We start from the raw sequence: 25,514 nt of genomic DNA, 5'->3' as shown, positions 1-25,514 counted from the left end.
CTTTACTCAAATATTGGGGGATAGCCACCCCACAAGCTTGGAAAGAGTACTTTTTTAAGACTGTAACTCCTAGTACACCCTAGCCAACATGGCCAGGCACCAAGGTCTGCTCCTTTCTATATTGATGTTGCTGTCTGTCCATTCCCAGCCCAGCATGCCATGGCAGAATGTGTATTGAACAATCTTTGTATGTATTCATACATACACAGCCTGTTGGTGTGTGCAAAGATTTCTGAACCAAGGCACTAAGCTAATGTTATCATTAAAAGCATGAATAGAACAAAACATTGCTTTCTCCTCTTAAAACTGTATACTGTACAAATACCTATACCACATAGCCAGAGCTCTTTCAGGTCATCCAATCAAATAGAGTGAGACTCAGTGAGGCTCCTCAGAGTCCTATTAGAGGGCATCCAATTCACCCATGTTATGATAGCGAAGGAAGGCTTGAACATCCTATTTGTCCCAAGTAATTTGAACCCTATTTTCAGATATTCTGCTCTCCTTGCAGTTTGGGAATTGCTGCCCTATACAACTCATATATGTCACATTTGTGTAGTCAGCAATCAGTTGTTAGCAAAAGGATGTGCCAGAATGATAAAGTTATGATTATGATAAAGCACAAGACAAAGTGACTTTTCTGTTCTTTTGTTTAGAAGCCATGAGTGAAATTTATCAAGAGATTAGTTGTGGAAAAAAGATCTCAGGGATTTTTTTCCCTTACACTGCAAGGTAAAAACAATGTGTGAAATCCAAGATGGGAAAATATTACATCAAAGTAATTTCCCCTGGCTATTGTTTTGAGCACATTTTCCTCCAAATCCCTCAATGCTTCCTCCTCCCAGCTAAAACTCCAAAGAAAGAATGACATCAAATGTTAAAAAATATTGTTGCTGTTTCCAGAGGAATTTGTGGAAACCTTGGATATGATTTTATCATCCGCACTATAATGTAGTCCCTTGTTATAGGAAGAAACAATATATTGAAGAGCAGCTGTTCATTGGTCTTACACTAGCTTCATACACTGATGACCCTATGACTGTTTTTTCAACACACAGTAAATCTAGCTTTTTTGGAACTGTCCCAAGCTCTTGAGCATTAAGAGCAATGTAGATTCTAAGATGCACATGCAGCCTGGATGGGTTTCCAACTTCCTGTTCTCTTGGCATGTGTGTGTTCTCTCACTGTGTAAGAAAATAGGTGCCTTAGATAGCCTGGCACACTAGGACTATAGCTCTGTTTATACATTAAAAATCTCTCAGTGCACTTAGGCGTGGGACAGACAATCCCAAAGCGCTGTGCTGGCACCAGTTCTAGGGTTAGGGACCACGCACCAACCGCATGGTCCTTAACCCTAGCACAGTGTGGCGGCATACTAATGGTGGCATCCCATGTACACGGGCGCCGCCATTTTGATGTAAGCGACACACAGCATATACACATAGCTGCACATTGCTTACGTCACAAATGCTCCATTGGCCTTTTACTCCGAAGTGACGCTGTGCGGTTTGGCGGCTGCAGCATCCCTCCAGAGGGAAATAGGCTGCCAGCAGGCCTCCTTTTGGAGCGGTCTGTCCCGCACCTTAGTTATTTTTTCATGGCAATACATCTGGAAGCAAAAGACATGCCTGTTTAATACATACACATCCTTTTGTTATTCATATTTTCCCATAGAAACTGTAAAGGTAGAGCCTGATCCAAAAATATGCTTCATGATGGAAGAGGTCTACAGAGCAGTAATTTTAGTGCCAAACAGTCATGTCAATGTTCAAATCAATAATATAAGTATAAAGTACTTGCAGTTCTCCAGCTAGCATGACTAATTTAACCCAAAATCAAGAACACAAAAACTAACACATGCTACTCCACAGTAAGATCACCTGTAAACGCAGTCATTCCATATCAAAGGAGGGATTCTGAAGGGGGACCATGGGCCACAGTGAGAGTGGCAGGGATACAAGTCTAGGAGGTGCAGGACCACTCTTGAGAATGTCAACGTCACACTTACTTATTATTTGTCTGGTTGGTATTCTGACCAAAATGTTTCCTCTGGTTTCTGTGATGATTTGATCTATTACTGCTTTAGAGCATGCATTGCTCATATAAAAGAAATTGATGCCATTATAATGAGTTAGCAGGATTATTAGTAGCTCGGCCCAAGCTGCCAAAGGTTACTTAGATGGGCGGGAGGATCTATAGGCTTTAACAAGGAGGCGCTGAGATTTTAGCTCTGATGTATGAACTGCAGTCAGCCAACATGAATGAAAAGCTGTTGTAATTCACATATCCTTAAGAGGTGCTGGCTTTTGTTCCAGGCAGATGTTGGGTGACTGCTCTTGCAAAAAGAAATCATATAAAAATATACGGAAATGTTGTCCTTAAGTTAATTCTCTTCTGTAATTTGTCTTTGAGGATAGTGACTCATCTCATGGAACAAGGAAGATTTTAAGAGGCATTCTGATATGCTTACCTGGTTAATAAACCTACAACAATCAATAGTTATTCAGTGTGAATTCCTTTTAATTCTTTTTAAGAGCATGGGAAATAATGCTTTATATACAGGGTAAATGCTACAACCATTGCATTTTGAGTCAATCAATAACAGGCCAGGAACACAGGGGCAATTATCCACAAGTTATTTATTTTCTCTATTTACCCGGGGGGGGTGGGTATCTCATTCTTACTTGACACACCACTCGGGGATGACATTCTTCTAGGACTCCTGGTGGGCTAAGGTGTTCCTCTACATCTCACTATTGCTCACCCTGCTCAAAAGTATCTCAGTGCTTAGACACTTAGGGTCTTCAGCAACATTTTAAATTGTGCTAAGAATGCAGCTGTGACTATGCTGGAGGGCACTTGCTTGAAGAGTTACTATGCTCCTGTCCTGCAAAATTGGCAAGGCACATTTTTTTGCAGGACAGGAGCATAGTAACTCTTCAAGCAAGTATCCTCCAGCATAGTCACAGCTGCATTCTGGACCAAATCTATGTTCTGACATTCTTCAAGGTTTGCTCCATGTAAAGCATATTTCAGTAATTCTGTCTACATGTAATGAAGGCATGTGAGGTTTCAATTTGTCAGGAATGGATGGAATTTGCACACTAGCCTAAGATGGGCAGAGGCTCTTCTAACTACAGCTGCCATCTGGTGTAAAGCTGAAACCATCTCCAGACAACATACGTAATTCTTTATTGGAAATACTATTTGATCTAAAACATTTGTGTACCCATCCTTTTTTTCTGATTAGGAACACCTCTGTCCTCTCTGTATTAAGTTTCAGTTTATTAATCCTTATTCCCCATTTACTGAACCAGATAACCATTCAGAGCATTTGGTAGTGGATGAAATGGAGAAATAGGGCTGCATCTTATCTCTGTGTTACCGGCAATGAATCCCAGATTCCTGGATTGTCACTTCCAACATTTTCATCTTGATGTCAGGTATCATATTGCCACAACCCAACAATGTCTCCTTGAGGAATGCCACACACACATATGCAAGATTCTCATTTGAAACCAGATATTGGAAAATTCTTTTTAACAAGTACTTAGTTACAGTTATTCTATAGACCATACTGTTCTAATTTTAAAAAAGTAACTTTCTGTTTTCCTGTTTACCAGAAGTAACTGAAATATTAACCTTGATTAATTTTTTTTTAAGAATCTGAATTCTATAGGCAGCTGGACTATGTATAAAACACACCTAAGTAGGTTCTGAGAATGATAAAAATAAATACTTGTATATAATACAGAATCTTCTTTAAAATTATCCACAGGATTAATAGGAAAATGGCATGATAGTATTACAGGCCTCCCACTACACCCTCAGCGACAACATGCATAAACAATGCATAGAAGTCATTTTAAAACTTGAAAATTAAACTTACAGTGTTGTATATTAAATATAACCCTTTTCTAGTTGCCTGAAGATGTTTGATCAATGCTTGCTTCATTACAAAATGCACAGGACTCCAAACACCCTGTGCATTTCACTCAAAAACAAAACATTGCACAGAAAACAATGCATTCCTAGAGTTCACCTCACTCCATCAGCAGGAAGAGGATGCTTGTGGGATCACTGTGTCAATGTTGTGGACCATTTCTCTACCAGTTTAGGTAGCAGTGAACTCCTCCAAATCAATTAGTAGTTGATTTAAACCATATCTTTCTCCAAAGATAGGCTTCTCTGACATCTAATAGGCCCCCACCCATACAGATAAGTCCTTGTACAGTAAGTCTAAACCCAACCAAATATGGATTTTGTGCATGACACAAAGACCACAAAATGTGTCTACATACCTACCTCTCTATTGCACCCTTCAGAGCAAACGACCAATATGAGCTTTATCAACAGGGGCTGATATCATCTCGGAGAGCCCTACAATTGCCATGGAGCCATGCAGTCCTGAATCACTTCTAGCAGGACATTGCATGGATACTGAAGTTGTTCAGTACAGCTGGCCCTCCATATCCATGGATTCTTTACCCATGGATTCCACCATCCACAGCTTCTTCTTTTTTAACAATCCAAAAAGCAAATCTTGATTTTGCTATAAAGGACACCATTTCACTCTGCTATTGTATTTAATGGGACATAAACAGCCACAAATTTTGGTATTCACAGGGGGTCCTGAAACTGAGTCCCAGGAGATACCAAGGTCTCACCATACTAACTGTCTAATAGATTATGGCCTGTTACAGACAGCCAAAATAAAGCTGCTTCGAGTCACAGTGGAGGTATGGTGTTTCAATGATGCATGTGTCCTAAGAGTCCAGAAGCCTCACCAAAGCCACGCTCCAGTCTTTAGGGCTGGAGTATGGCTTTGGTGCAACTTCTGGACTCTTAGGACGCATGCATCATTGAAACACCATACCTCCACTGTGACTCGAAGCAGCTTTATTTTGGCTGTCTGTAACAGGCCTATGTTACCATTTCATTCTACATTAGCATTCCCCTATTTAGATCTCTCTAGATGTTTTATCCTACAGTGCATATCAGCCCCAGCCAGCATGACCAATGGTCAGGAATAATAGGAACCAAAGTAGGCCAAAGTATAGGTCTAGAAGGACCCATGTTGGAGAAAACTGCTACAAGCATGATCTTTAAGGAGGTGGTTTGTCATCTCACTCTTTCTGCCACTTGCAAGTGGTGATAGAGCTTTCAGAAGCCTTGAGCTCACATATTCTATCCTTTGCCTTCTGAGAGCAATTCATTCCTTCAGTCCCAGTTTAGGACAAAATCGTAGTTTGACCTTTCCTTTCAACCATCTAACATTGCTTTTCATTTTCTTTGCAAACCAGGACAATACTTTTAGGAGATAATCTAGGACTTAATCCTCGATAACCTCACTTATTCTAGTACAGTCTGTCAAGCTTGTAACTGGGATGAGGGTACAGGAGAAAAATGGTTAAAGGCAGGAGGCCAAAATTGTTACTCACTATCATATCTTTAGTGTTTGAGACTTAGAAAATATATTCCAATAGTGAAGCTTTGTTTTGACATAGAGGAAGATGAAACTTTTTTGGTTTAATATTTATATTATTATGTTGTTATAATTATCCATATCTCTGATATTTATTTAGAACCTTATTTACGATATTTATACCTCATCCTTCACATTTGTATCTCTATTTTTATCTTCTGTTTTAATAGATTTTTGAATGGTTTTAATTCTATAAATTAATTTCATTATATTTTAAAATAACAGATGCACTTTATGTTTTACTTCATTTTCCTTTTCTTTTTAGTGCAATTTATGAACTTGTTTTGGTATCACCAGGTCTTCCAAATGCTATCTTTGTTTGTGCCTTTACTAAAGACTCAGTGAAATACATATTTGACATGTATTCATGGAGGGGAAGATTATATGCAAAGAAAACGGAAGCTGTATCTCTTCTCTGGGGTTTTTGTTGTTCAGTGATTAAGAAAACTGTGAACAATAGATGCATTCTTAAGGAATCATGATTATCACGCTTTTATTAGAAATGTTGTTTAAGGATGTTAGGAAAAATGCTAACTTGCAAGTGAGAAAGCCAATAACCTTTTTTTTTTCTGCCACGGTGTATAATCTCTATCTTGTAAATATGCCCATAGAGGAGTTGAGTATTTTTATATAAGGCATGGGAATATACTGATTTACTCAAAGGTTAGAAAACTGTGTGATGTGATGTGCCTATGTGTGTTCTTTCCACAGACCAGGAGACAGTCCTTTCTTTTTATAAGTCTTCTTTGTGTAGCAGCACTGATTATTATGATTATTTTAAACTTTGTTTATTTTCTGCCTTTTCTCCAGAACTGTGGCTCAAGGTGGCTTATAAATTAAAACAGATACACTACAGTCAAAACATTCAAAAGGTCAATATTAAAGTGGAATTAAATGATCAGCAACATTAAAAACAATGTAGAGCATACAATTAAAGATAATAAATCCCAGTTTAAAGACAATACAGTAAAAAACAGCACATCCTCTTAAAAGCCCTTTCTTCAATCATTCATTTCTCAACAGCCTATGAAGATACGAAGTTTTTTGCTTGCTGACAGAAGGAAAGCAAGGAGAGGGTCATTCTAGTCTCCTTAGTATTCCACTCCCAGATCACCATCATCCCACTCAACACAGGAGACAAGGTCCAAAATGTGCCCGGAAGAATGAGTAGGGCTAGATACCACTTGAGACAGACCCATGGTTGTCATGGGAAACAAGTCCTAAGTCAGAACTGAAAAGTCATTCTCAGCATGGATATTGCGTTCATAGGGTTTCCTTAGCCAAAGAATACTCAGATATGGTTTTGTCAATTCCTTCCTTCAAATTTAGCCTACAGCACATGCAAATTCAGCCAAATTATGTCTACAGCACATGATATTCATTGGTGAACTCCCATCCAAATACTAATCATGACTGACTCTGCTTGCTTAGCTTCCTAGTTCAAATGGGACCTGGAGCTTTAAGGTATTTAGGCCTTTATTAACTGATCACTGTGTATTTTCATTGACTTTTATGCTGATGGTCTGCTGTGTGCTGTGAATACGCTGGTTTAAGATTGGTTTAAGAGGAAGGGCAGGACATATTTTTTAATATAAATAAACATATATAAATAAAAGAAGCTATCTTCAGTAAATAGGCGTACCTCAAACAAAAATAGATTTCTAGATTTCATGATCTCAGCTCAGCTGTGGCTAGCTTGCAAACTCTTTTTGTTTTGTTTTTATTCTCTTGATTGGTGTTTGTGGTTCTTCTCAATTTAGGATAATATATACTTTTAATTAACCTGTTGCTTGACTCCTTCTTTCTGGCCATTAATGAAGTTATTAAAGGAGACAGGATCGTGTGGTGATCCCTGAAGCAGCTCAGCATGTTCTAACAGTGCAGAACAAAAGAAGCTCCATGGAAAGCTGACCTTTGCCAACCTAACCCAACTCCACATGGTCCTTTTAATTGTCTTTTTGAAAGCAGGCTCTTCAGACAAAGGAGCCTGACAAACCCTGGGGGAATTAATGCTCTTGCTGAGACTTCATTGCTTTGGTCTTTTGTGTCACTCCAGTGTTTCTCCACTGAGCTGCTACTCTCTATTAGCCTTTAGGGGGCTTTGTATCTCTGGCTCTGGATCCTTGGTGAAGTTTGTTCAACTTCTTAACAACACATCTAACCACTTTCTCATGCACTTAGGTTCTTAAGAACCAGAAACTGGAGTTATGTTGCGTGAGGGTGGGGGCATTAAAATCTGAATTGAACCATTCACCATTTAGAACTTCCAGCTTATCACCAAAAGGCTGCTTTATTCCCGCTTCTTGCACTGCCAACACATTTACAAGGAAGATTGATGAAGAGGTAGTTTTAAATAAACTGTTCCTCTAACTATTAATTTGTTATAAACAATTCTCTAAATGTGTCAACTAGAAAGGGATAGTGTTTCTGCTATCTGAAATGAACTTCAAAACTTCAATTGTCCATATATATATATATATATATATATATGTTATGCGTAGGTATATTTAATCAAAAGCAGGGAGGGGGCTAAACTGAAGTGCATATGTGAAATCCCTCTATAATTTGCAGAATAGTGGAGCACCAGGAAATTAAATCATCGGAAACCATTGGCTTTGCTGATGCACAAGACTTTGGCAAATGATGGAACTGCAAGGTATTGACATCAAGGCTGCTAGGTATAACCACATTTAGTTACAATCTTTCTTTCTTTCTGTTTCTCTCTAGATTTGCCACAATATGAATTACAGGAAGCAGAAAAGCCATGAAAAGCACAAGAGAACTCTCAGGAGGATTTTAAAAAGCTGTACATTTACAATTCAACAAGAACAATTTATTTTCTTCTGCAGCAGACAGAGTCAACCTCAAGAAGAAAGTCCACAAACAGTGCAAAATGCTTCCAGTTGCATCTAGGCCCCTGGCTTATTATCTAGTAATATTCAACATGCTTTCTCATAACCAAGTTCAGGGCCAGTTATCAAATGGAAGAAGTAAGCAGTCTTATAGTAATGTGCAGTTATCAATGTTCTGTAGAAATTATAATGACTAAAAGACTTTTATGAACCAAGGGATGAACACACAGACTTTTGCATGTGTATATCTTATCTTTTCAGGATTTACAAATGTCATCTTGTGTGATATTATGCAAATATAGTATGTTGTCTTTATAGTGAGGTATGCAAGAAGGCTAGTACAAGGGCAACAAAACACATTGCAATCTCCAAATTCTATTGTCTTGATATGTTCCAGGTTGCTTACGATTTTGTTTTGTTAATTTAAATCTAATATGGGGTTTGTTACACAGGACTGAAATCCTTTTATTTAAACATGAAACTATTTTAATTACAATTTGTTTGGCCTGAAACATCTGGATACATAGATTGAAAGGGAGGATTTTATTTTTGTTGGGTAATTTGGTGGCACATGTTTGCCAAGTATGTGGGGTGGAACCAGGGGTGAGCAAACTGGCTTTCCAAATATTGAACTGCAGCTTCCATCAGCAAAGTGGTGAGGAATTATGGGGGTTGCAGTCCCATCCAGAAAGTCACACTTAGTCTAAATTTTCATACATCGGTCCTAAAATATTAGAATTTGGGGATGAAATTGCAGGGTTTTTTTTATATAACCTTGACATTTAGAAATTGCAGCCCAAACAACTTTGACTGTAAAGTTTTATAAGCAATAATGCACACCAGAAGAAAGCATGTGAAAGGACTAATGAAGTCAAGATGAAAATAGTGTTAATTCAGAAACGTGTATGACTGTCTGAAAATAACTCAGGCCTGGTTCCAATACTACATGCTCCAATTAAAACATATGCTTCTCTTTTTATTTTGGTCTAGTTGTTGTACCACATCAAATTACAAAATTGCCGCTTATTTGGCAGTATTGCAATGTGAAGTCTTAGCAATCACTCCAGCTTTTTCTTGGACATATGTAATTTTTTTAAAAACAATCTCTCGGCTATGTTGTGGCAAATGGTCCAAATCCCATACATTGAAACTGTGCATAGAGGCTAATGATGATAGTTGTTAATTGTGCAACCAGAAGTTTAGAAGTATAATATTTTATCAAACAGTCAAAAGAGAGTTTTTCTCCTAATATTGCATGCATGTTTATACCATTGTGCATACATGCACACCTGGTTCCCTCAGAAATATTTTAATTTTACACTTTTTATTGGAGGGATGGGAATTGTGGTTCTCTAGAAATTGTCAGATTGCAGCTTGGACAATTACTCAACATTGGATGTGCTGGCCAGGGCTGCTGGTGTTTTCAGTCTAACATCAGGACAGGTGCATGATTCTCATTCCTAGTTTACAGCCGTGATAGAAAGCAACCACCTGCTTTTTATCCTATTTCTAATCAATAGTGATTTACTTGTTGAGTGAATGGAAATAAAACTCCATTCCTCCCAATATATAACTTTTAAAAAAGATTTCCTAATTCTTTTGCAAAACAATTATAGGCCCAATAGAGATTATAAGTAAGGGGTGGGCAGAGGCCGCCCCTTTTTCCTCTGGATTGGTGCCACGGCTACCGCATGGCCACAACAACGATCCTCCCCCAAAAGGCCTGAAACATCAAAATGGAGCTCCTTCCTGCGATGCCACCAAGGCACCATTTGCGCCCTGGGGTGTCGCGTTGATGTCACACAGCTGCCATGCTGTTTGGATGTGGTGCGTGTGTGGCATCATTGACACACACGCTGTGTGGACGGTGGTACATAAAGATCACACCACTGTCACGTGCTAGGGTTCCAGAGCATGCAGATGCTGTGCGCTCCGGAAACCTAGAATTGGCCCCAGGCTGCTGCAAACCAGCAGTCTGTACTGGGCCATAGTTTGCCCCCTTGTAATATAGGTCTGACACTTATAATTTACCTCAAATACACTTTTAATGATGCATATTTCCAGAATAAACAGGTCACTAAAAATATCTGTCACAGTCTGGATGCACAAATAAGTACCAAGTGGTCCATTCTAGAGGAAGCAGTTCTTGTTGACAAGGCCCATAATGTTAGCCAGAACTGATACCTTCCATACCCTGTTCAATCTAAGGAAGAGCATTAAGGCACCAGCACCAGTCTTCCACTGAAGTGCTTTTCTTCAGCTAAATGATGCTCACTGACATTATTCATTACTTTCTGTTCTTGGTGATTACAATTGCAAAATTTTCTCATTCCCACATTTTTCTTCTTCCATAACTTTTCAGGCATGGTTCTAGTTCCACTGTTTTCCCTTTGTGAACTTCTCTGCAACACAGAATTTGAGAATTCGGTCTCATTTCTGTCGCTTTTTCTAGACATTAGCTTTTGTAAATGTGCTGCTGCTGTTTCCCAGGATCTACTTTTTGTTTAGTACAATCCAGGCATGGAGAGAGAGGCTTAAATCAACATGCCAGAAAGGGAGCTTGCACAGCCATATGCCCTCTGTAGAAAATTTGATCATGTAAAAAGTCAGAGTCGTGAAGAAGAGAGCATCTTTTAAGCCTATAGGTTCTCCACGTGAGGCAGTACTCTGGAAAATCTGAATTTGGTCTCACATGGAGAACCTCCTTGGGTTGAAAAGGTTCTCTTCAGAACTATCACTTTTCACATGATCAAAGCAATGACAGAAGTAGCAGGACTAGCATGCTTCCTTCTTCGTTTGTTGATTTAATCCCCATTTGCATCTATGAATAGGGCTTTTGTATTTAGTGAGATATATGTTAGACATAGCCAGTTTGCTGCTGCTGTTGATGGTAACAATCTACATCAGTTGTGCTTTATTAGGAGTTGTGTCTGACTGGCTTCTTGCTAATTGTAGTGCCCCCATACACACTTTAATTCATGTGCAGTTTAATATTCTTGGTCATTTTTAAATTTCTGTTTCTTTGCTCGTAGAAACCTTTGAAGGAATCTTCTAAGTAGGCTGAGATGTATTTGGAAACAATTTATGCAGATTTGCGTAGTATTAATTTGTACAATATTGTAATCTTTGAGCTTGAAAAGTCACAGTTTATTGTTGGCCCTGGAATGTGTTCTGATGTAGAAGAATGGTTTGAATGGAAACATCAACATTCTTTAGGCAAGCTTTTGTTTGTAGGTCATATCTTTGTAAATGCTTCTTTGTTCTCTTTCTGCTTCTGGAACTTTGTTTCAACAGATGATTATGAAATGATGCTGTTTAATGATGATGGTCTCATCTTGATGGTCTGTGAGTTGGACCCAGATTTTATGTCACATTCTTTCTTAGTCCTTTCTCTGTATTTTCCTGCAGTGATGGAAATTGTCATGAAATATAAATGAACCTGTTGTACATTAAAGGGATGCACATATGCGTGTGTGTCTCTGTCTCTCTCTTTCAAGGACCACTGAACATTCATGGGGAACTAATCAATTCCCTGAGCATTTCAGTTTAAACATTAAACACTGTCCTAAATCCCTCTTTTGTGGTCTGTCAGAGTTCTCTTCCAGATAACTATGATAAAAAGCCCAATTTTGTAGGTCTTTATTGTTGCATGTGATGGCCCTTTTGTAGTTAAAGTTTTGAAATAATAGTGGTATTTGATTTCTTCTTGAGTAACGTCTTTGAAAATTTGAATGCCAGAGTTTTCAGAAGACACAGATCAGTATCTCACAGAAGACCCAGGGAAAAGTAAAATCGGTAATCAACCTCCCCCCCCCCCCCCATCCAACACTCCCATATATTTTTCCTGCTATTGAGGAGGGAAAGGTGGATTCAAGAAAGAGAAGAGGGATGGTTATTCTGGCTTAGTTCCCACTGTGACTGAGTTCAGACTACATATGTGAATATTTCTCCACTCCTACCCTAAAATCCTGCATATAGAAACCACTGTGTTGGCAAAGACGTTCAGACAAGCTTTTTATGAACATCTAGTTTCTTACTTTTTTAATTTACCTGGAGTATGTCTTTGTGAGAGAGTTATTATGTATACACTAAATTGGGAAAATCAAAATGAAAGCTTGCTATCTTCAACAAGAGTTAAATTGTTGGAGGAAATGTAGGGGTCCAGGAAATGTTTTGCTCATGATTTCGATCCACAGATATTTTTTTGCTTTTAAAAGAAATAGTAGAAACATTAAAATGTTACCCAATTTTCGTTGAGACCTCTCTGTATTTGATGGCAGGCCTATTTTTCTTATAAGCCCCAATATCTGTTGACTAAAAGAGCAGAACAAAGTGTTCAAAGTGAATACATAGTCCGTCTAAAGTCATCTGTATGTTTTATTGAAAAATTATGAATTTAAACAATCAGAATCACTAGATCCATCTTGCCCAACCTGATGTCCTCCAGATGTTTTCGACAGGGCTAACTAGCATAATTGGAACAGTTCAACACTTCTGGAAATTGTAGTCCAAAATATCTGGAGGCATCTGGTAAGGAAAGTGCACCAGATATTTAAGCAAAATATCTGCAAAAGCAAAAGATAAGGTCCTTTAAAAACCGGCCTAAAATACAAGAATGTCGTTGTCTTAAAAATGGCATGAGAAGATAATACAAAATTCTAAACATTTTTTAAACCCATGTTTAGAGCCTGATAGCCCAGCACTAACTTCCATCATGTCCAAGCATATATTCTCCTGGAGAACAAAACAGCATCTGGGAAATTATTCCATAGCCACAGTATTCACTAGGAGGTTCCAACTAAAATTGAATTGGGATATTGAATATTTCATGTACTAGAGACCTATCCATCCAAAGCCATAGCCACTGGTCTATGGGCTGTTTTTCCACTGACGATGTGGGGTAATTCAGTGTTGGCAAAGTTGTGCAAAGGCATAAATGTTACGTCAGCTGTGCAGTTGGATCTCTGCCTTATAACAAAGCAGATTAACATGCAATATAGGGGTGATGTGGGACACTGGGGCCGGCAGTCAAGCAATAAAAACCTCATCAAAGGAATACACTCTATGATGAAGTTTACGTTTTTTTAAAAAATGGAAGCCAGAATTTCAAGTAGGCCAATATAGATTCAGTTTATCACACATTATTAGTTTTATACCATGCAGAGCATATCAGTGGTGTTCATTCCTGTTTATACTGAACTTAATGAAGTATGATACAAAATTCCTATGGAAATTCAGGATATAAGGAAGGATAACTTCACAAACATTTATGGCAGAACTACACAGTACAAAACCTTTGGGCTTTTCCACATCTGTACTCTTGTATGTTATGGGTAAACATGTCCTTGATTAAAAGGTCTACTTCTATGATTTCACACGATGTCTGAAAACCATATCTATCTTGCACATGGCAAGCGTCCTTAGGTGGTTGGTGTGTTGTACTCACACCACGGACAATGTTTTGTGCAATCCTAGCTTATCACGTGATTAGGCATAGTACAAAAATACAGAGATGTTATTGTACAACTTCCATTCACAACTTCAGGTCAAGCCTCTAGAAGATGGCCTGCAAAGAAAATGTGGGCCATATTTGTCTCTAAGGTCCAAAACCCACTGCAGAAATAATCCAGTACAAGACTGCTTTAACAGCTCTGGCTCAGTGCTAAGGAATCTAGCTGTGAACTGTAGTTTATTGTGGCACCAGAGCTTTCTAACAGAGAAGGCTGGGTTCCTAGAATTCCCTAGCATTGAGCTAGAGCTAAAGCAGTCTCAAACTGGATTATTTCTACAGTGTGTTTTGGACCTAATATGAAAAGACAGAGGAAATACGGGTTATATTAAAAGATAAGCTTTAGTAATAATGTAATATCAGCTTCAATATAATAGACTGCCAGAACCAGAAGAGTCAAAGCCAAATGACTACATGTGTATAACTGTTATAACAACCATAAGCCAATTTGATATTTTTTGAGGGCCAGATGTGTAGTTGTCAACATACTTCTAAAGCCAATGAACATAATACTGCTGACTAAAATGTGATATTATGCAGCAGTATTAACTGGTTACAGGGCTATTGATAAAATCACAGTCATTTAGATATAAACAACGTTTTCTTATGTAAAGTTTTATTTATATTTTAGCAATGAATAACAATGGAAACAGCTTTCATTTTACTATGAGAAAAACTTTGCCTATGCAGAATGGATGTTACTTTATTAGCTTATTCTTATATTTTTAAGAAATGCTTTTACCAAATAAACTTAATATAGACAGTATAGATGCATATATTGTGGGCACAATATTATAAGTTTTAGTCAATCTATCAGTGATAACTTGATTTTACTAAAGGTTCCTGGGTTAGATTCAACCTTCATTATATGTTCAGCAGACCTACTGAAATCAGTGAGACCTAAGTTAATGTTCCATTGATTTTAGTTAGTCCAATCCTGGTATGGCCATGGCTTTATCTGCAGAAGTAGTGCAGTTTTACTCTGATTTAACTGCCAATGATATTGAATTCAAAGATAGGGAATTCTAGGATTTCTGGTTTTGTGAGATATTTAGCCTTTTCTCTCAGAGACCTCTGGTGCCACAACAAACTACAAATCCCAGGATTCCATAGCATTGAGCCATGGCAGTTAAAATGGTGTCAAATGCCATTATTTGTGCATTGTAGATGCAGCCCTAGTCTAGATCCAGTCCATTTTTTTCAGACTTATCCAAATGTTTTTTCCCTTAATTTGCATTCAAAATGTCCAGTTTTATTTTCTTATAAGAGCTGATTATTTTTCAAAATTAATTGCTTGTATACTCTATTGATAAGAATATTTGTATTAACTGAATATTACTTAATGGCACAAAGAGCCAACTCCACAAACTCGTTGATCTATGGAATTAGTTATTTCAGTTATAAGGTGGAAGAGAAATTTAAGAGCTGCTATACAGCATTAATTGATTTATAAATTATGTTGCAGTGATTGGTTGTTTACCCTTCCTTTTAAAACAGTACACTAAAACATATTAATTCCTTTGAAGATCAGAACATGCTATTATTATCAACAACTTTCAACTTTGTTGAAACCTAAGAAACTCTAATACATGTGAAGTTTTTGATGTACAATTATAATTTGCTATCCAAATAATGTAAGTAAAAAGTAATAAATTTCTTTTTCTGATAGATTTTACTTCAGTAACACACTTTCTTACCATTGTCCTTCATTGTTTGATATTAGATACATACCCGATGTGAAGAAACATTTACTGCCATGGACCAAAGGATTTTGAGTGAAGATAATGGTCATGCTAAATCTTCAGTAGAAAAATACTAATATTTATATATTGTACCGAATGAAATATCTTCTTTATCAAAGGAATAATTTTTACAGATCTCTTGAATGGATTTACATTCCTCTAAAATCTGTATGAGATGAAAATATCCTTTGCTTTCACAGGAAACTAACTCAAACCACGATCTTGATTTAGGCTTGTGGTGCAGCTGATTCCAACTGACATGTATACATTTAACTGCACATTTCCAAGTAAATGTCACATTTGCTCTGGATGAGTTAATTGTTCACGATTTTATTATTGCATTTGGCAATGCAGATACAACTCAAGTCACCAGTTAGAATTCCCAGCTCACCCATTAGATCAGATTAGCTTGTAATGGGATGCTGATGCTAATGCTTTATTTCTTGTTAGTTAAGTCATTATTAGCCATCATTAAACATGTGCACGTTGCTCCCTTTTGCTCTTTCTTATGGCCGTGAGGGCAGTCCTATGTGCCCTGCAAGCATGGAGGCTTCTGTTTCAGATGGCTAGGCTAAAACATTTCAATTAATTGCTGATAGTTTCTCTCAGCTATCTGTAGACATATGATAAGCCTCTTGTGTAGCTTATTAGCAAGACTTTTGTTGACAAACAGTTGGAAAGATACATAACAATATGTTTGAAATAAGTGGAAACCAAAATAACAAAAGCAATATCTATTCATATTTCCTGAAACCAGTCTTATTTGCTCTTATAATTCAAATACCTCATTGAGAATTTGCATTCCCAAGGGTTGCACTTTTCTTTGAATGTGCAAGAAAGATTGCTCAACAGTAAGCTTGGCTAAAAAGTTGCTGCAGATGGAATTAGATAATTAAATAAGGATAAGAAAGATGTGGTATATATATAAATGACTGTGGCCCAAATATCAAGAAACAGGAAGGTAAATGTCAGAATGGATACGAGTGTTTGATCACTGCACTTAACCATCACCTGAAGATGCTCCCACTGTGTTACCATCCTACCTTTTACAAATCACCTCTAAGCTTTTCTCCAAGTTCTTCATGGTCTCTGTTACTTACACATTTGGGTTATCCTGTGCCAGTGAGGTGCATCCAGAAGCTTCTGCCATAGTCACATATGCTTTTTGGCAGTAGTTCTACCCACCCTCAGCTCTATCCCTCACTGTTTGCTTTCATTTACCTAATTTCCTTTTCATCCACTACATGAACAGCATCGGAGGAACCTCTCTAGTGTCTTTATCTTGGGACCACTGCAAGAGGAGTCAACCCATTTAAGGATCTCTCTCTCATGGTATGTCCCTTACAGTATTACACAACTAATTGTAATAATTTGTCAGATCAGTGTTCTAGAAAGTTACATTTAAAAGTAATTAGTTACAGCTACCAATCTTCATACCTCCAGTATTTACTTATTGTTACTGTGTGTTGAAAGTAACCTTTACTATCTATCCCATTCTCAAAAATGTTGGCCAGTGATACAAAATGCATTTTTTCCAATCCATCTTGTTGTCTCCTGAATGGTTATAACAGAGCATAAGCCAGCTCTTGAACCATGTGATTGTGGGCCAGAACAGATGGTTAGGAAAAATCCTGCTTTTTTCAAAAGCAGGTCAAAACCCTACTGCCCTCATGGCCCACTCCCAAGGTGGACCAAATAAGCACAGACTAAACACTCAGAGTAGCATCAAGCCATGCCAGTGGGTTTGGGGTTGTTGTTGGTTTTTTTGGTTGTCTCCCCACCATACATGCGCACTGACACACAAACACACCACTGATGACCTCCAAGTACCTCCTGTATTCACCCAGATGCCATCCCATTGCATGGCCGCCCCTTTGGTCAGCCACACAAATGCACATGCAATGCTCTGCTCACCAGTACAGGTCACTGACGCATTGGTGTGTGAGTGATACATTAGCAAAGTACCATCATGGAGGCCCTCCTACATGCCCTCCACCCCACTCCCCAGTTGGACAATCTAGTTTGTGTATGGCCTAATTACATTCATTGGAGTTGATACACTTTCATTTCTTGCTTTGCCACAGCCTCGCACTTGCATCAGGGCATTTATATGAAGGTGTGAAGATGTGCATTTTCTGCCTTGAGTAGAACTGTCCTGTCTTATTTTTTCTCCAGTTTTTAGTGCTGATTTGTTTTAGTTTCCAGCTGCTTTCGAGACATGCATTGACTAAACGCCTAAAAGAGGCTGGAAACCACTTTACTTTGCTTATCCATCTCACCCCAATCTTCCTCTATCATTCAGTGATAAAAATAACTAAAGTTACAAATACTGTACACCCAAAAAGGAGTGGCCCCTTTCCCTTAATAAACCTTAGTTGTCTGGAAAAGAAACCAATTTGTAACCAATTACTTTCAGCCTCTGCACCTGTTTGCTGAGACCATTTTTCAGTCAGAAGGGCTTCAGCAAAACATTGATTAAATTTTCCAGTCCAACATCTGAAATGTGCTGCTTAGGACTGAAACCACTATGAATTGTAATGCCATTGGTAAAGCCCATACACGAATGCTTCAGTTGCCTTATAACCTTTGTAAATGAAATGGCTCAGATTCTATGTTGCAGAAGTGGAGCAGGTAAGGAAGAACTGGAAAAATATTTGTAATTGTCAATGGGCTTTTCAGAGAATTTGCCCTTATAATGTACAAGACTTCGGTCTCAGACTAAAAACACATCTATCCCTCTCTTAATCATAGCACAGCAATAATTTCAGTGTTTACAGAACCCCCCTCAGTAACAATTCCTACTAGCCACATTAGGACAGATCAAAATCTCTACTGTTTTTTAAGAAACGCAAAACACATGGTAGGAAATATGAATTCTATGATTTTTTTTATCTTCAATGCTGATTTCCCTTGTGTTTTTCTTTTTTAAAGTGTGGCCAAGAGATCACAGCACAACTGTCTAGCTGTATTTTATTTGGGTTCAATGTAAAAACAAGTGATTTAATTAGTTGTGGGATTGAAGCAAAACTCAGTTAAGTGATTTGACCTGATATCTTCTGGCAGCATGTCTTGGCCACCATATCTTCACATCTGCTCTGGGTGAGAGAATAAAAGCTATGCAGAACAATAAACACAGTGGGAAGGTATGTCCAGTCTCTCTACCAGTTATTAAATAGCATTGTATTGAACAGCATTGTATTTCCCAGATGATTTTAAGCTGTGGGAATCTGAAAGCACTCTGTAACAAGCTTGTAATCTCTCACAGGCTAAAACGTTCCTGGAGGCTGAATGCTTCCATTCCTATTAAAGGCTTGAACTTTGAAAAGCCATTCTTGATGTATCTTTTAGAACCAAGGAAAATAAGAGGTAGTTTCATGGATTACAACTTTATCTACTTATGGAACGAAGTAAAAATGGTAGTTTAGAATTGAAAGTCATTTTTTGTAATCATTTCAGTTCATAGTGTCATTATGGTGGCAGTTGGAAGAAGAGTTTGCAGCTTCTTTAATAAATATTTAGCACAGATATTTAGCACAGAGATGATACTTTGCCATATATGCTATAATATGTATAATATATATACTATATTATAATATTATAATGAAAAAGCCATTAAGACAGATTACTTCTGGCAGGCCTTCCCTGAATTGATACCCGGCCATTAAAATAAGCCAATTGGTTACCCGATTTCTGTTCATTGTAAGGCTCAAAGGTAGCTGTCATTATCATTACAAATTTTTAATTTTTTAAACTTAAAACCAACTTACTTTTAGTTCTTTTTTAAAATTGCATGCTACAACCCTTTGATACAAAACATACACTTCATGTTTAAGTTACCATCTCAGCACCCACAACTAGGGTTGCCATAATTCTCTACTATAAACCGGGACAAAATGTAGGACAAAATTTAGACCAAAATGCAGGACAATTGTAGGATAAAATTTAGCCCAAAATGTAGGACATTTAAGAACAATGGAGGACCTTAAATGTCCTGCATTTTGGTCTAAATTTTGTCCCAGTTTATAATATGGAATTATGGCATCCCTACCCACAACATAGCACAAGGGAGCAGCATGGGCTGGCACTTGAACTATGTGAAAGCCCTCCTCCCTCCTTTAGTGCAGCTACATAAATGGAAAAGAAACTCTGGGACCAATAGACTGCAGCCTGAAGAGGAGTTGAGTTATCCTATATTTAATCACAAGCATGCCATATACATTAACTATTGGGGAAAAGAACTAATTGCAATTAACTAGTTATTGCGATTATTAGCTTTCAAGTTCTGGTTTGTGCTAACTCCCGGTTATAAACCCACAATGCAGTTTAGGCTTCCAGCTAAACACAGTTTGGGACTGCTAGATTGCTTTTGTTTCTGTTCCAAAGTCCTGTCTAAGAGACTTCACTCCATGCTAACATTCCCAGGACAGGAAATGAAAGTGGCAGTAGAAGTCAGGCTATCCGCACCAGTACTTCCAGGAGGAAGGGAAGAGAAGGAGCAAAACACACTTAGCCAGTGCTAATGGGAGCTAGCTGCGTCCTTGGTTGGGATTCAGTCAGCTCCTGCCATCTGAGAGCTAAAGGTGAAATCCTTGCTCTCTATTCAGGAGAAATCCCTGTTGTTATCTCCAGTCTCTGGTGGATCAGATGCAGGCTGAATCAAATTAGGGCCACAATGTTCCCCTCCCTCAGTTCTAAAGGTTGGTGTTATACTGCTGCATGCTCACTTTAATAGAGGAAGGTAAACAGTGACAGCTGGTTAGATGAAGGCTGTTAGTGTATGCAACTATGGAGATTATCGCACTGCTCCCCCCACTGATCTAGGCATGGGCTGAGACCGGTCTGGGACCATGTGTCACAGCTCCGTGCCCAGATCAGAACCTGATCAGAACATCTTCTATTACTTTGCTAAGAACAGAAAAGAAGTGTTTTTAGCTAAGCACGGGAAAAGTCCCAATCTGGCATGGGATGGTAACAATCTGGGCACAGAGCTGTGCGATAGACACGGGTCCTAGCCCAGTCTCAGCCCGTTGCCCAGATTGGGAAAAAATAGCCAGTGCGATAATCTCCTATATGAATGCTTTTCAAAGTTATATCTTCAAGAAGACAAAGAAGAGATTCGATTCATCCATGCAAAGGTTTAGGGGTTCCTTGGTCCAAAACACACTTCAGGAATAATCCAGTTTGAGACCACTTTAACTGCCCTGGCTCAGTGCTAAGAAATTCTGGGAACTGTAGCTTTATGAGACATTTAGCCTTCTCTGTCAGAGAGCTCTAGTGCCACAATAAACTACAGTTGCCAGGATTTCCCTAGCATTGAGCCAAGGCAGTTAAAGCAGTCTCAAACTGGGTTATTTCTGCAGTATGTTTTGGACCTTTCAGTCTTGTTAGGAGAGCGGAGTTTTAAGTCTGCCAGTTTTATATGTGTTCTGTTTTGATATTTACATTCTGATTATACGTATCATGAAGTCCAAACATCACATGAACTATATGTGGATGAATCCCTCTGTAAATGTCAACAGGCTGTGAGATGAGCACTAGGTCGTACCTGACACACTCATCTGGGAATCTGTTGGTTTGTCAAGATGTGTGGAACATTCCAAGGGAAGACCAAAAAGGAACTGTAAGAAGCGAAACAATGAGTACACCTAAAAGAGTGGTCTAATATCCTGCCCCTCCTAATGAGTTACATATGCTCCAAATGGGTCTGACTGCGGATGTCCCTGTGCAGAGCTCAGGAGAGGATCTGGTACCAGTTTAGACATTTCTCCTCCATTATTTCTTTCACACCACTGGGCTGGCTGGATAAAAGCTGGAATGTGCAGAGCAGTGTGCTCAAAGAGGAATACTGGGTTGTAAGATGCTGGGTCTGTCTCCTACCAGCCTTGCAGAGCTGTGGGTGTCCACTATGAGTACTTTTCCAGGGAAAACAGCTGGAACCCAGATTTTACCGCAGTGTCTCCAAAAACTCCCAACACTGTGTGACCTTATTTTTTTGCATGGGGACAGGACATGGTTTGAAGCTAATTACAGCTTCAGGCATCCTGCCGGTTCAAGGAACAGGCCATTTATACGCTCTCCCATTAAGGTGATTTGGCTAACACAGCAGCAGAATTTGATCTGCTGCAGCCCCATGCTTTCTTCTTTCCCATCTGAACCCATTCCTATACATCCACCTGGTTTCTGTCCTCCCTCCCTCTCCAAGCTCTTGCTTCTTTCCATGCATTTTTGCCCCAGTGGCTAACTACCATTAACAAAAAGAAAACCACGACTGTCCATTTTGTGTGTAGCAAGCATGTGCAGAACATTTTATGGAACTAAATTTAAAAAAAGATGGGTCTCTGCCGTAAGGTGCTTACAATCTCATTTTCATCAAGAACTGTATTAATGCCCAGACATTTGCTACTCTAGGTACAGAAGGCAATTCATTCTAACCCTGTTGTGATCCTGCCTCGATCCATCGGGAGAGGCGGGAAGATATAAATAAAAACTATTATTATTATTATTATTATTATTATTAAGAAGGTGTGTGTTTCTGACAGAGAGAATGTACATTAGATAGATAAGATAAGACAAGATAAGATAAGGCAGGCAGGCAGGCAAGCAGGCAGGCTGATAGTTGAATATTGTACATCTACATATCAGAAGCCTTACTGAGCCAGGTACTAGAAGGATAGGGCCATTATGCATGCCAGCATTGCCTCCCAAATTCCCTGCATTCATGCCTGTGTGTCACAGTGAATCCTGACTTATCAAGCTTCCCTTAGGGTTTCATTTAGTTCAAGCAAATACAAAAACTGACTTCCTGCAGATTTTCCTGTTCAACACGGGAAGGATAGAGATTTGGAAGGATGGGCCTGGCACATTCTTACTTACAGTTGTAAACCGCTTAGACACTGTAGTTCAGTATGAAGCAGTATATAAATGAAGCTGATTGTTTTGTTTTTTATCCAGCTCTCCACCCTCTTATGCATGTTGCATAGATTGCTTCTACATGTAAAACTTTTAAATTATTTTTTAAAAAGCAATCAGTTATAATTACTGTTACAGTTACAAGACTCCAAAAGTAATATCCACCTTGCATAGCTGCTATCTTTTTTATCCTCTTTATTTTTCAAAAGTAACCTGAAGTATCTTTTTAAAAAGCAAGGGAGTGATGCACGCCTGTGGTATTAAATCCCAGTTACGACTTATTCTCTGGCCTGAGCAACAAGGGGATCTGCACTTCCTGGCGACAGACCACCTCTGCCTTGTTCTCCAGTCTAAATTTCCCTTGCCCTGTCCTTCATTGTACAGGAGCCAGGTACGCCACTTGCCCTTGCAGTTTTCCAAGTGCTATCATACAAGTAAACTGTTGTAAGTCTTCCCTTACAGTGTGTCAAGGATAGAGAGAGATAATGCATGTATTTAATACCTGCAATGTATTATTTATTAAGTACATAACCTTCTAGGTGCTGTCCAATCAATAAATAATGGCGTGAGCATGCTTTCTGTGCTATTGTGCTTTAACTGTAATCATCACAAGAATGGCTGAGCTCATTTCAGATCTTAATTCTGTGCATTACAATCTGTGAGTTTTTTAAAATTAATTTTTGTTTTTGGCAATACGATAATAAACATCTGGCCTAAATAGCATGTTTGTGTGTGTGTATGCGAGGAATTAAGATGAGATAATTGTAATGAAGCAACTCATCCAGCACCAAGCAAGTAATGTTCCTAAGAGCTCCATTAAAAATTGAGAAAGGATGGATCAAGGTAATGGCTCAGCATCTGCTAAGTACCTCCTGGAAGCCCTTTAAAATTTTGAGTGAATTTTTTTTAAAAAAGCTGTTAATGGCACTTACCAATCTTAGAGTCTTCAAGGAAAACTGATTTATAAGGTCACCGATCCTCCGTGGGGTTTAGGGCTGTTTAGACAGAAAAAAAGGTGTTTGGTTTAACACAATCTCCTATTCTTATTCTTTCATCGGATTGCTCATACAGTATGGTTATTGTATTCTTCTTTGCTATTAGTACATCTTCCACATTTAGTATTTTTTAAAGGATGTGGCTGTCTTCTACAACCATGTTCTCCAGAACATAAGTAGGAAATGTTACTATTTTGGACTACAAAAGGGTGAAACAGATGGGCAGAAAGGAGCGGCCTGATGCTGCTCCCAGCCCAGTCGCCCTGGGGCCACAGAGACCACACACTGCAGCCTCAAAGACACCTTCTGCCATGGTCCTGAATGGACTGTGGCATGAAGTGGAAAAGATATGCTCTTTTTTGGATTGACTTCGGCAGCCCTGGTGCAGCTTCAAGGTGGCTTCCGCTTGGATTGGGTGTGTGCATCATGTAATTGCCATACCCCCAAGCCAAGCAGAAGCCAACTTTCTAAGCCCACCTGTTTCACGTTAAAATCCCTCAGTCACTGGCCATGTTGATTGGAGAATTTTGCAAACTATAGTTTTTCAAAAAAAGGTTTCAAGGGTGATGAAGAATCTAGGCTCCATACAGATCTCTAGTTATCTTCATCAGAAGAGCTGGTGATGATAGAGCATGTGGTCATACCCACAGACATCATTGTACTTACAGGGAGCCAAAAGGCCTTGACAACCATCTCAGGACCACAAACCAGGTTTTTACCCTTGCTCATGTTACATACTTTCCTTAGTCACAGGTGATTAAGGGCTGATTCAGGATTGTTAGTCTAGCACTTGAGGATAAGTAGTGAAATCGACTTTTCAAGACTTTGTATTGCACAGAATAAGAAAGGCTAGCCTGGTAGCTAGTCCTTACTTCACTTATTTGTAGACATTCCAAAATATTCAGGTCATTTGAATTTGCATTAATAGTCATTATCTTTCTGCACATCACCTAGAGTCCATACATTACGATGCATTCTTCCAAAAAAATTTCATTATAGAATCATAAAACATGATTTATTCCTCCTTCCCCCGTTTCTAAACCTGCTCTGTGTATGATATTTTCTGTATCCAAGTTTGGTAGGATTCCGACTGATAGAATGCAGCCTTGTCTGACCCCGTTTCCAACTGGGAATCATTCTGTTTCTCCATATTCAGTTCTGACCTAATTTAATTCTAATTTAAATAAGTTGAAATCTGCAGAGCCAGATGAATCCAAAGAAAAATATTAGAAATGATTATGCAGGAGTTCATGTGCAAGTATGCTGATGACAATGTAATGATTCATTGATTTCTCATGAACAAATCCTACCAAACTAATTGTAGATTTTTTTTCTGTCAGGTTGCTAGTTAAGTACATGGTGGGAATGCTGTAGATGTCATTTATCTGGATTTCAGTGATGCATTTGTTAAGGGTCCTTCATAATATTTTTATTAGCAAATTGATTAAATGTGGAATAGATGGGCACACTGTCAGATGGATCCATAATGTTTTGGAAAACTGTGCTCAAAGTGTGTCAATGGCTGCAGTTCAAACTGGAAGGAGGTCTTGAGTGGAGTGCCTCAGGCTTCTTCAACATTTTTATCAGTGACTTAGATGATGGGGTGCAGGGAATTCTTATCAGGTTTGCAGATGACACAAAACTGGGAGGGGTGGCTAATACATTGGAAGATAGGAACAACTCAAAAAGACCATGATAAACTAGAAAATTGGGCAGAAATCAATAAAATGAAATTCAGTAGAGAAAAATGTGAAATTCTACATTTAGGCCACAAATACCAAATTCCCACTTTAGGATGGAGAATAATTGGCTTGGCAGTACTACATACAAAAAGGACTTTGGGATTATTGTTGAACATAAATTGAACATGAGTCATCAGTGTGATGCTGAAGTAAGAAGGTGAATGCTGTTTTAGCCTGCATTAATAGAAATATAGTTTCCAAGTCAAAAACTAGTCGATGAAAATAATAGTCCTACTATATTCTGTGCCAGTCAGCAGGAGTGTCACTGGGGGGGAGGGTG

At 38.6% G+C, this 25,514-nt stretch overlaps 1 protein-coding gene across 1 annotated transcript in view; it reads left to right on the top strand.

Annotated features, from left to right (window-relative positions):
- Window positions 1-10,189, top strand: part of BBS9 (Bardet-Biedl syndrome 9) — a 259,252-nt gene extending 249,063 nt beyond the window's left edge. Inside the window, exon 23 of the mRNA XM_089532607.1 lies at window positions 8,213-10,189. Within this exon, the coding sequence (XP_089388733.1) occupies window positions 8,213-8,253 (41 nt within the window). The 3' untranslated portion in view covers window positions 8,254-10,189. The remainder of the gene's footprint in view (window positions 1-8,212) is intronic.
- The last annotated feature ends 15,325 nt before the right edge of the window (window positions 10,190-25,514 follow it).

Source organism: Sceloporus occidentalis, unplaced genomic scaffold, assembly GCF_023333645.1.
Source record: "Sceloporus occidentalis isolate IW3139 unplaced genomic scaffold, rSceOcc1.0.p SCAF_7, whole genome shotgun sequence".
Lineage (NCBI taxonomy): Eukaryota > Metazoa > Chordata > Lepidosauria > Squamata > Phrynosomatidae > Sceloporus > Sceloporus occidentalis.
This window is presented reverse-complemented; position numbering and strand designations above follow the sequence as displayed.